Source organism: Plodia interpunctella, chromosome 13 (genome assembly GCF_027563975.2).
Source record: "Plodia interpunctella isolate USDA-ARS_2022_Savannah chromosome 13, ilPloInte3.2, whole genome shotgun sequence".
NCBI lineage: Eukaryota > Metazoa > Arthropoda > Insecta > Lepidoptera > Pyralidae > Plodia > Plodia interpunctella.
In genome coordinates, this window is record NC_071306.1 from 5,663,451 (window position 1) to 5,676,519 (window position 13,069).

The 13,069-nt window shown below is 34.4% G+C and overlaps 1 protein-coding gene across 2 annotated transcripts; it reads right to left on the reverse strand.

Annotated features, from left to right (window-relative positions):
• Positions 1-6,820: 6,820 nt before the first annotated feature.
• Positions 6,821-12,883, reverse strand: Agxt (Alanine-glyoxylate aminotransferase). 2 transcript variants are annotated; one of them, XM_053753166.1, is made up of 8 exons: positions 12,797-12,883; positions 10,189-10,368; positions 9,357-9,549; positions 8,835-9,000; positions 8,307-8,462; positions 8,111-8,203; positions 7,469-7,717; positions 6,821-7,119 (listed from the first exon to the last, which is right to left on the reverse strand). In XM_053753166.1, exons 2-8 carry the CDS (start codon positions 10,345-10,347, stop codon positions 6,966-6,968), a joined length of 1,170 nt encoding a protein of 389 aa, XP_053609141.1. In that variant the 5' UTR covers positions 10,348-10,368; positions 12,797-12,883; the 3' UTR covers positions 6,821-6,965. The 2 variants fall into 2 exon arrangements, with proteins under 2 accessions (XP_053609141.1, XP_053609142.1); XM_053753167.1 differs by having other exon boundaries at positions 12,800-12,822.
• Between the last annotated feature and the right edge of the window lie 186 nt (positions 12,884-13,069).

Below are 13,069 nucleotides of genomic sequence, written 5' to 3' on the forward strand. Positions count from 1 at the left end.
CTTTCGGAATGCCACAAAGAAATATGCTGTACACTGAAATTAATGTTAACTTTAAATGTCATTTCAATAGTTTAGAACCTTTCGAGTTAAAAAGCTTGACTGAAACACTGATTGGTTACTTAGTAAGTACCCACTTATATATTTATTTTTATCTTATCTAATATAAGATAATGTTTTCGAAAAACAAAGTGCCAGAATAGAATAACTTATTCGTCTATTTGTTTAAACCAATATAAGTACCTTTATTATCTATGATACGCAATTCTTACAATAGATTTATCTGAAAAGCAGCAATGTCTCACATATCCTATTAGGTCAGGAATAAATTGGCCTAATACGTATCAATCGAGATCCGATAGAACGTCCAATTAATCCCTGATCAAGGACCGCTAATGAAAGATTGAATCAGGAATCAATTTATAACGATCAGTGGTCCCGCGACTATTGGTGATCAGTCTCTGTCGAAATAAAGTTACAGTGTGGATATCGAGACAGAAACCGTGTACGCACAGTGTACATGGTTATATCTGATTAAAAATCTAATCATCAAGTTCTGAGCTTCACAAAATTTTCAGATGAATTAGTTTTTTTTTTATTTGCCATTTGCAGCATATAAGAAAATAAAATCCATGAACTGCGGTGTTTATGCTTACCACCAGGAAACCTGCGTGTGGTTTGACTTCTATTTTTTTTAACCCTTTGCACTTAATGTCTATAGAGGTTCTAATAATTATATATATTTTGTGTCTCGTTTAGTGTCCGTGCAAGGGTTAATTATTAAATAACGTACATGATATTATCAGTATTTGAACATTTAAATAGACTTGTGATATGTTAATATATCAGAATAATTACAATTTCTACAATATATTCCACTTTCTCTATTCATCAAGAAAGCTAACAAACACTGAACATATCTTCTAGTATGTATTGTTATCCAGTAGTTAAGATAACAGTTAATATTTTCTACAACACGCTACTCGAGGTCAAACTGACAATTTCGCGGAAGCTGATGCGACTTTTTTCAGCATGTTAGATACACGGGCGATCGCCCCCCAGGGCGCTTCCAGTACAAATCCAATTATTGCCCGTGGCGCCGCCTGGCGGTGTGTAATTGATTTATTTGCTCATTTCTTGCACACAACCTCTATCTCCGCCGCGGAAAACCTGTTTCTCTTTGGAAACATAAATATTTGGATCAATTTGCTGTTACTTTGTTTTCAGATCGTGGAAGTCTCATTTGAAATGCAAAATTCAAAGAATTCGTACGTGTTTTAGGAATGGAGCACAATGTTGTTATTATATAATTTTATTTATATAAATGATATCGACAGCACTGCAGACTAATGAACGGAGGCGTGTGGTTCCGCCCTTAAAATGGACCACTGCATATCCTCGCGACTGAGGGACACATAACCTTAACAGCTGATAGGAAACAAAAGCATCACCAAAAAGAGTGTTTAGATAAAAAAAACGTTTATAGTAAAACGTTAATGATTATTTTTTTAAGCGAAACCTACCGAGAAGGCACGCGAAGAGAAGAGAGAACATTGCAGATTCATTGCATTCATTTCAGAATCGTTTAGGTACCCTACTCTAAAGCCGAATTTTCAATATTATGCGAGGGATCAAAGAAATAACGATTGTATGTGTATAATTTTTAAAGACTAACTTACAACTACCTAGGTAATTAAACTATAATAGTATAACTTCGTAAATTAAGTTGTAAAAGTAAACCCAAAATGTTCGTCGGCGTCCGCCTCTACAAGTAAGGAAATCAGAATTTCTTCTCGAAACTACTGGGGCTTGCAGACTGGCTAAAGAGGAGTTATTATTACTAGAAGCAGAGAGATTCTACTTATAATAATAATCTTTAAAATATGAAAGAAAAATCAAATGAAATCTCGGATGATGATGATTCCGATTTAGATTTTTTTAAGCTGAAAAGAAAGACAAAACTCCCGTTCTCAAGTTTACTACTTGAACTTCTACGTACACTTTATACATTTATTTATTATAAAATAAAATCTACATACAGTTTGCCCAATGCTATGAGCCAAGGAACCTAGAATATAGTTCATATAATGTTTAGGTTAAATAGTTTATTTGTCTATGTCATTAAACCTATTATAAAAAAGCTATTATCAAAACACAGAGCTAACGGCTAAGCAAATTCTAAATTGCTTCATATCATACATAAAAGTATATAGGTGAAACATTTTGGAATTTCATAAAACTTAACTTGTTTTTTTTTGTCAATTTTAAAAGTGGCTCGTCTGTTAAAACCCTCAAGTAGCAAGTGTAAAAGTTTTAACTACACTTCGCACGATAATACGAGTCACGACATTCATAAATGAATTTAGCGACATCCACCTTATAATTGTATGGAAAGGTAATAATAAAATAATATTAAAACTGAACTTTTTGTATTAATAGATACTTAATTTACTTTCAACGTCTACTTTATGAACCTGTGCAAATGCGCCGGTCAAACATTTATTTTTCTATTGTGTCTCGATTCTCCGCGATCAACGGGTTAAGAATTAGACTGAAAGATTTTTATTTTCCACTGGTGATCCCGCCCGGCTTTGCTCCAGATCTATTCACCATTGGGAATAAAAAGCCTAAATAACAGTGAAAACGGCAAAGGCCCTTGCGTATGGTGTCAAAGAAGAAAGGTTAGATATAGACAGAAGCGGAGGGCGAATTAGTTATACAATTAGATCAACATTTTCCAATTAAAAAAATACATTCGGTATTTTGAAAACTAAAGTTGTCGAACAAAATATACTTAGTTTCAATTTGTTTCAGAAATTGTAATAAGCATCAAATGGAGAGACTAAAGCAGAGTGGTTGAGGTCAAATTTATAGTGAGGTCATCTAAGCACCCCAGTTGCAAGTCCTGCACTTCTAGCTTAGTTTGCATGCAAGTGAGCCCTCGTGCCGAGTATACTGCATTTTAAATGCAAATTATACGAAAGTGCAATCGCAAATTGGCTAAATCTGAGCATTATGGAAATAGGAGAAGATGGACTCATTTGCTCCCACGTGGTGCGGGCTAAACAGGTTAATGCATTCGTATTGTTTTGTTACGCTTCTTTAAACAATGTTTTGGTTTTTCAGGATGAATATCTAGAGAAAAATAAGGCGTTTTCAATAAAAAATAGGCTCAATTTATGAACACCATGAAATTAGTTGGTACTGTTGTACGGAGTAATTCATAAGTCAATTTTCTATATCTGACAATTTCAAAAACAAATGAAGAAATTCTCTCCACAGTGTGGAATTTTCATTTACCAGGCAAATTCGTTTAACTTCTTGTTCCCTTCGCATCGTTTATATCGATAACGCTCTTTGCGTACATCGATTTTTCAAACCCATTGAGCAATGTATGGCCTGCCATTTGCGATGATCTACCGTCCCCATTAGTGTTGTCTCATTATAGTACGCGTCATTAGGTAAAGGTAATCGAAGCGATCTAGCTAGGTAGTTGCTAACTTTATTACGGTATTCAAATGTAAGAAACATTTTAGTTTATTATAGACAATGATAAATATATATATATATATATATGAAAGAATGAAATGTATCTAAATGATAGCGGTACCCTATTCTTGTGAGTTTTAAAGAATATCTTTTTTTATAGCCCGTGGTATACTGCTGGGCAAAGGAATATCTAAAGCATATAATTATTATAGGCATAAGTTAATTTTATGATCGTTGCTCAATTCCCACCAGTTAGGAAACAGGTAAAAATCTTCAGATTAAAAAAAATACGCCGTCAAATTATTATAGGAGAAAACCCAGAAGGCTGACGTCTGGTAAATGCGTCGGCGTCGCCAAACGAACTGTGAAAATAATGGCATAGTCGGTAGACGTCTTAAATCGACTAATGCACTCACCGTCTACTGATCCGTGCTATATTTTACGAGAAATTTCAAATATATTAGCACTATATTTCCTGACATAATCCATGTCTTATAAATAAGTATGAGAAAATAATGTTAGTATGAAGAAACTATAATTGTAATTTGGACGGTTATATCCCCTGGCTTTACTGCTATGGGCTGAGTATAAGTAATGTTAGTGTATACATTTTGATCTTAGACTGATATATTATAACTCATCCTCGTACAAAGAAGTTTACAGAAACTGTACAGTAATTGTTAGCCAAGGTTCACAAGGATTCAAGGAAGGAAGGTTCAATTCCCATACAAGGTATTTAAAATAAAAATAAAGTTTAAAACATGGGTTTAAAAGTAGATTTTGATGAAATATCTTTCTGTCGACAAATAAAACTGAAACATTTAATTTCGGTGCAAATTTTATTCTAAATGTTTGTTTCAGCACTTGTACAGTACTGTTAAATGTCTGATCATTTTCCTCACTTAATAAATAAAATATGTACTTACGCAAGTACAAATATCAGTCAAGACCACCCATTGCCTATCTACTTTAATCTATGGTAATTCCCCAACAAACTATTTCCTCACTGAAAACTCCGGAAATTAAAACCAGAGAAAAGTCTCCCGGGACATTAGCTCCGGGAGAAAAGGGATTTAATTTAAAATTTGTTTCGTGGCTATATTTGTTTGAACATGAATAAGTGCACCGCTTTCCGACAACAACAATAATAAATGTTCTCAAGTAGCGCTAAAGCGTTTAGTGCTGCAATGAGAGAAATGTCCCTGAGGTTCGTTTTCCTTTTTTAAAATATCATTTGGACTTTTTACTGGGTTATTTTTCTGCTTACGCTTTGCTTTCGTATGGTCCCCTACATTATATATCTAAGTCTAAGAGACATAGCCTCGGCAGCAGATAGGAAATAATAATATTCCCAAGGAGGAGTGACATCAAGCATTGGACTTTGGAATACCTATATTTAACTACATTTATTATATTAACGGGAATTGCACTAACCAAAGGGCGAAAGTTTAAAAAACGCTACCTATATTTAATTTATTTTAAAAGGCATAAGTATTTCTTACGGTTGTTGTATTAAAACTAAATAATCAACATTATAAGATTTTTTACTTAATCCACAGAGCTCTTACAGTTAAAAAAGTAATTTGAATAATTTAAGCAACCTGATACTGACAAGGGGTTTACTAAAAACAAGGAAAACCTTATCCACGCCATTGTCAGCCAAACAAATCCCTTTTGTAAATCTGACAGACGCGGGCACAGCGTCTCCTAACTGAATTAAACCCAATCTCTGCTGTAAGTTCATTACACACTGTGACTTAGTAAATATAAGTGAAATGAAGTAGGTCCATTGTATTAATTAAAACACTTTCTCTCTTTTTCAACCTCGCGTGGCGTGTTCTTATACATCCTCCGCTCTGACGCCTCGAAGCCCAAGCTCCGCGTATTATAGTTTTTGATTGTATGAACATTGTAGTAGGTTACATATTTTTAACTAGATTTTTTAACCTGAATTTTTAAGATTCTGCTTTGATTTTACGACTGCCTGAAAGGAACTCCTTAAAGTATCGATTTATATCCCAGTTTTAGGATAAGACTGAAAAAGATTTCTCTAGAATCTAATTGTCTATGAAGACATGAAGAAATCGGTTTAATTTCGTCCTTTTTTCCCTTTATTTCATCTCGACCTTTGAATATGTTAAAGACTAAAACTCATTTAATTGCATCTATGTTCTAAAGGGTTATTCCCGGTGAGACTACACGGAACCCTTTGTTCTCAGTAGTTCCGCTACAAATTCCTTCGTAGAAACTACTGATCCTTATTTGTTACAGTAATTTCTTCAAAGGAACTACGGAGACACTTTAATGTAAGTACATCGACTATGTACATAGTGATTATACAAACTTTAAACTAGAGAAATTATTACAGACAATTAGAGTAATTTCTCTATATTCCATAGAAAATAGAGAGATTATCTCAATTCTGACTCATAAGTCAAACACAAGAAAAAAAATACTTTTTGCTCCCATGAGAACATACCAATGTTATTTTATATATATAAATACAATTCGCGATACGAAAATTTTAATTAAAAAATAACTTCAGTCTGTTTTAGACTATAATCTTATAACCAACAGTGTAATGGAGAATACAACAAATATGTTTTCTTGATAAACCACCCGTGATTCGTGTCGTATGAATAACCTGCTAAAACCAGTATCACGAATCAAGTTTAAAAGTTGCTCGCACGCAAACTTTTAGTATGTTCTCGGTTTCAGCGTGAATTTGAATTCAGAATGTTTTATTGGAGCGCATTTTCTGAATTATTGTTTGGAGTAACTGCAACCATTCTCACTGACCTACTTTCCGTTATTATTCTAATGATATTACTCTATACTACAACTGGCTATGCTTGTAATTTTGAACGCATTAATATTTTTATGGCTTATCAAGAACGAACCTAACCAAATAATTAATATTTTTTGATGAACATACACTTAGTACTTTATTGCGTATCTTTATTAGTATTGAACTAGCAAAAACAAATACTAATGTTTATTAAATTGTACGTTACCATTGAAAAATAAATTAGTTCATTTTTGGAATGGGAATTATACATATGTAAGTTTGTTAGTATTTTCATTAAAATATATTTTTAACCCGGGTAGGGTTAAAAATACATGCTCAAAGCAATCAGAGGAATATTATAAGTCAGTTTTTATTTATTTCAAGTAGTCGAAAACTATATGGTTTTATTTTTAAAATAGGCTTTGCTTCTATTGGAATAAAACATGACCTCATAAAACCGGCTATGTAGCAGCTAAATTTATCATTTATTTATAAAATGTAAAATGCTATCAGAACCATCGGAGTGGTAAAGAATGAAAGAATGGATCATCGTTCAATGAGACATTTTTTTATATAAAATAATAATATGAAAGACATTATAAACCATATCCTAATTTAATATTTGTTGCTTGTAGTATATATCTGTACTTTATGACATACACTTATACAATTCTATTGTTATGTTAATTTATTAAAGTTTTGATCTCTTCAAAGCCCTGAGCGTCGCTTCCACGGCGTCTGCAACAGCGTTGACCACAGACAAGCTAGAGTTGACGCCCATGATGCCTATACGGAGGGACTTGCCCACTGTTGGGCCCAGGCCAGCGAATATCAAAATGTTGTAGCTGTGAAAATTAAGAAAATATGTAATATATTTAATTTAACTCTCTATAACTGTAGACTTTTCTATAATTTAACAATACAATGAGATCATCAGTTAATATAATAACTGCGTTCTAATCGGTGGAGTATTTAAAAAAGCCAAACTTGTAAAAATATGATACATATCGCGAGGTTATCACCTTATTAGAGGAGTGAAAATAATGATCTTTAAAGTCACTGTTCCATGTTACCGATACCGAGGTACCAGTGGTACGGATATATATATATATATATATATATATATATATATATATATATATATATATATATATATATATATATATATATATATAAAACAGACACTAAACTCACTGTTTCCTCATGTATTGTATAAATTCCAAATAGTCATAGCCATTTGGCAAGACCACTGTCGTGACTGTAACCAATCGCTCCTCTGGCTTCGGGACCAGGAACTCCAAGGACAGTTGTCGTATGCGCGTCTGGAAATGCGCCGTGTTTGCTGCATGTCGTTCCCAGCTTCGTGGTAGGGTCTCCTTGATGACTTCCATCAGGCAGCATCTTAGCGCCCACACCAATGGAGGACTCATGGTGTGGTGGTATCTGAATGTAATGAAGCAGTTGACTATTTATTTATTAACAACTAGCTGCGACACGTGGCTGCGTGGCTGCTTGGAGTGGCGGAAGAAAAATGCACTCAGAAATAATGTAGCTTTTTGCTAGTGAAAGATTTTTGTGTAGCTCGGAAGATTGGCCCCCAAATTACATTAGCAAATCTTTATTATCAAAATATTAGTGTATTAGAACTTCATTCTATATAAACTTTAATCATCATGTAGCATTCCACTTCTGAAAAACAGTCAGACGATTTGTAACTAAAATACTTGTAGGCCTAAATTTGAATACAACATTTTAAAAAAATATAAGAGTAGCATAGCAACTAGACATGCCCGCATGGGAAGATGAATTATGCAATATAAAAATGTTTCAACTTACTTTCTTGTATTACCAAAGCAGTTCCATTGCTCAGCCAACAACTGCGCATCAAAGTAGAAAGGTGGCTTAAAAGTTCTTGTTTGTATTTTCCTCCTGAAATATAGTAATTATTATTATATAAAGATACTTATTGTGTCAAAATAAAGTTCAATATTGTGAAAACCTTGTATTATACAAAATAACAACCAGTACTTACTGAGCCCTCTCACTAAAGGCTATAGGAGATATGCCTGCCGGTCCACTGAGGACCTTCTGCGTAGACGAGTACACTCCATCCACTTCCCACTCATCCATGAAGAATGGTTCTCCACCAAGAGACACCACGGTATCAACCAGTAGAAGTGTACCATATCTGTAATTGAAGTTTAAAACCGAAAATTTTCTTTTCTTCCTTCCTTATAGTCTTATTCCTCATGGCTGAGTATTAAGACACAACGTCATTGCCTTCTCAATTTCACACCCTGTATGATAAGCTTATCAACTAGAGTGCAGGTTTCCTCACGATGTTTTCTTCACCGGAACTTAAAACATGATATGACTAATTATCACAATATTTGTTATTGACTGAGAAACAATTTAGTACCAACACATTATTTTAAGTGAGATCAATATTATTAATGTTTGATAAAACAATGTAAAACATACATTGATTATTAATCTTACTCTCCAAAAGGAATCCCATCCCATTCATCAAATAGTCATGAATAAAAAAGTGGAGACTTACTCGTGACACAGTTTTCCAAGCCCTTTGATTTTCTGCACGGTGCCCGTCGAGGAATCCCCGTGAGTAATAAACAGAGCAGCGGGTCGTATTTTCTCCAAATAGGATTTCAAGCTTTCCAAACTGAACGTAGTATTCAGTGGTACGCTGCATATTTCAGTTTTAATACCTGTGTATTAAAAAAATTAAGCGTTTGCAGATTTGTGGTTATTGAAGTAATTGAAAGATTTTACGTTAATTTTATTACTCGTATTTGTCTTTTTTTTAATTATAAAACGTGATGTTCATAATTAAATATTATCCATTATGACTGTAGTGTAGTTTATTTATTGAAAACATTTTTTTTATTTTCTCTACTAGTTAATTATGGGCAAAATGGTCCCAGATTGGGTGGACCCATCTGGTGCATTCGCTAGTGTCCCCAAACAGAAAATAATATTAGTTAGATACTCATTTTTGATCATGGAGGAAGTTAGGATGGTCTTTTTGCCATATCACTAAACTAATAAATATAAAGAAAATTACCGTATCTAGTAGCTATTTCCCGAGCCCTCTCATCCCAGATACCTCTACTGGCGATAAGAAGGGTCTCGTTCGGTCCCACAAGGTTGGATATTACCGCTTCCATGCCAGAGTGTCCAGAGCCACTCATAGCTAACACCATCTTGCTGTTAGTTTGAAACACATATTGGAGACCAGCTCGTATATCATCCAAAACCTGGATTTTTAAAATCACCTTATAAGATCTCAATCTTGTAAGATTTTAACAGAAAAACGGACAGAAAATTTTAATGCGTCTGTGCAAGTGGCGATTCTGTTTTACAATTTTATAATCTCAAAATCAAATAGGTATAAGAATTTTTATTTGCCACGAATATGTTTTTTTTCATGTTTTTATTCCTGTAAAAGATATGGGCATGCACTTATGTTACGGTTATTGTGTAAAACCGAAAATATTACCGAAAACTGCACGTTAAGTTCGGCCAATTTGTTGGACAACCCACATGGATCCTTAAATCGCGGTAATAGCGACCAATTTGCAATGTATTGGGATAGCTTGTTGTTTATTGTACTTAGGAATAACAATTTCCTATCTAGTGATTAATCAATTTAGGGAGATCAATCAACCTGGTTGTAACCACCTTAACTCGGCGTCCTGATTGAGACAAAGCGGCGGGATGCGACGCGAAAATATCAGATGTTTGAACGAATACAGCAGTGTACAGGCGTCCGGTATAGACAATATAATATAGGAAATTGTAATGTAATATACTATACATTTGACGTTTTTACATCGCACCGATTTGTCGCAATGAAATCGTAAGATGACCCGTAAGATTATTTTTATAAAACTTACATTGAATTGTTCGTCACATAGCGGTGACAGAACTGGTCTGGTAAGGGCCTCAGCCACCGAAGGCCACAAGTCACAAGGTCCAGGACCACACAGTAAGGGCTTGGTGAAATGGCGGTCCTCTAACTTAGGGGCAGGAACTTTCAGCTGCGTGGTACTCATTTTGGAGTCGATTTACATTAACTGTCGATTGAAATGTAAAACAATCTACACATGAGTTACATTACAATTACAAATATTTACCTATGAATATGGATACAATAGCTATAAAAACTTCGTAAAACATTTTAAGGCGTTAGGATCCTGCCCTAGAAATAAAACTCCATCGGTGTCGTACGAAGCGACTAAGGAATAAAAAACTGAACAGCTAATAGACAACAGTAGCATTTCCCAAAAGGGGTTTTAAAAATATCTTATATACTCGAGCGATTGATCAAAGGGCTTTAACGGACAGGTCGTAAAACCAAAGCTGGATCTTCAAAAAATATACAAGTAGGTAATTTCAGCCGTGATACTCCGCGCTTCAGGGCATCACATGTACCTAATACGAGCTATTTTTAATATTAAAATAGCCGAATTATCAACAGTGACGACTTCGAAGGCTCAGTGGTAAAATGCTTGCCTCTAAACCGAGAAGTCCCGGGTTTGATCCCCGGTCGGGTCATGATGGAAAATTATCTTTTTCCCGCCCGCGGGTCTTGTATATTTATCTATATATGTACTCGTATTTGTTATAAAACATATTATAGTTGAGCTAGTATACCATAACACAAGTTTCGAACTTACTTTGAAGCTAACTCAATCTGTATGATTAATATTTAATATAATAGGTATTTGTTTATTTTTTTTATCAGCAGGGAAACCCAGAAAATACCAATACTGAGCAAGTAGGTAGGCCACCGGCCACTAAAGACCGAATTAATACATTGCCTAATTAGCATAATTGCCTAGCGTCGACAGCAGTGACGTGTCAATAACCGATAACGCTATTAATTTGCCTATTATTCGACGGTTATTCGCATCAAAATGTTTATTGCTCCCGGACGGTGGCCAAGAGTATCGTGTGAAATTATCCAGCCCCGTGACCGATATTTCGGGCAAGTAACCGTGAAGTTTGGTTAGCAAAATCGGGTTAATGTTTAGATTTAGTGCTAATAGGGTAGTTGTAAATTTGCTGCAATGTTCTGGCGCTATCCGATGGCACATTTGGCAAGGGGTACCCGCCGGAGGCAGGCGACGCGTGCCAGCGTCATATTTGTTCCACTCCGTATCGTTTGTTGTTCGCGAACGCGGTTTTACAATTGTTTTAATATGTCCATTTGAAAGAACATCGAGTTTAAATGGACGAAGAGATTGTTTTGGATGGCGATTGCGATCTATATCGACTTTGTTATATCTTCAAGTATCGCTTAATTAGCATTAATTAATTTATATTTACTACAGCAAACTATGCTATCCTCAATCGAGCTAAAGATCTACGCATTTGGATGATATCTTATTTCCAAATCTTGCAACAAGTGTATTCTTTGTACGTATTCTTCTTCATAGTCGTATTCCTCAAGGTCGTGGTCATTACGTGGAATGAAACACACACAAAAATTTTCTTGGTACAATTAATAGAGTGGTTTGCAATTGCCTTCTCCATTTCACACACAAGTTATTAATCAACCAGTGTGCAGGTTTCTATAACCGGAAGCAAGTAGTGGTCTACGAAAACTGCTATACATGAGTCAGATACAGTATACAAACTCATGTGGCACAAGTAGGATTCGAACCTGGGAACTTTCGATCTTAACTATGGCTACACCGCTTCATACAATAAGCACAGTTTATTACAAACAATAACATTTTGAACTTGGTCTCATAATATGTAAACATTGGCGTTCACCACATGATATAACAGATAAATTAGGTCAAAAGTACAAGCGGTCGTGGTACAAACTTAGATAAGAACCAGTATTTTCTTCAATTGAATTGGAACGAAGATCGAACAGCGATGTGTTGCTTGAGCTAATTGATTCGATTTTTTGAGAACTTTTGTCTGACGCGCGGCATCGAACAGTGAAGTTTAATAATAAATTTCAGTTGATTAGAAAGTTTTTATGCAGAAGTCATACCTTTAATTGATTTGAAAAAAGAACTAAATTGTAAGATTCTAAACGGCGTATGAAAATTTTTATTCCGATGAACTAAACCTACCAGTTTGTAGTGTTGTTTCTACAATTTTTTTATAATAATAAATTTAATCTATTATTTAGGCAAAAGTCAGTGCGTTAAGTAAGAATAACGTATTATTTTGAAGATTGCTCAACTAAAGCATGTGGATTTTTCTCTCAGATCTCTATTATATCAATTTTTATCCCATAAATAAAATGGAAATCGCCTATCAGCACAGGTATTGAGGTATAATCAACATTTCACGAACTATAAGTTTCGATGGTAAACGGTCACAATATTTTACCGCTTATTTAATTAATCAGCCGTATGTCGTAAAAATTTAAACTTTTCCTACAGAAATGTAGTCATAAGATAACATATCAAGCAGCTTAGCATTATGTCACAAAGAGGAAAAATAAAATTGACTGAATATATTCAGTTTAGTAATACACACCTTCTATTGATGTAAATTCAAACAGAGCACTTCACTATATCAGTTCACATAAAGCACTGAGTGATAAAACAATTTATGTTCATTAGTGCTTTATGTAATCAATAACAATCAGCTTATTGATGTTATTGTAGCCACTGCATTCTTGGTCATTTCGACAATTTTCTTAAGATTTGAACCTGGGACCATTCGATCACAGGCAGACGGACGGTTTTTTTCGATTTAAGGTACAATAAAGAAATAATCTAAAATTAGGAAGGTACCATGTAATAAAAT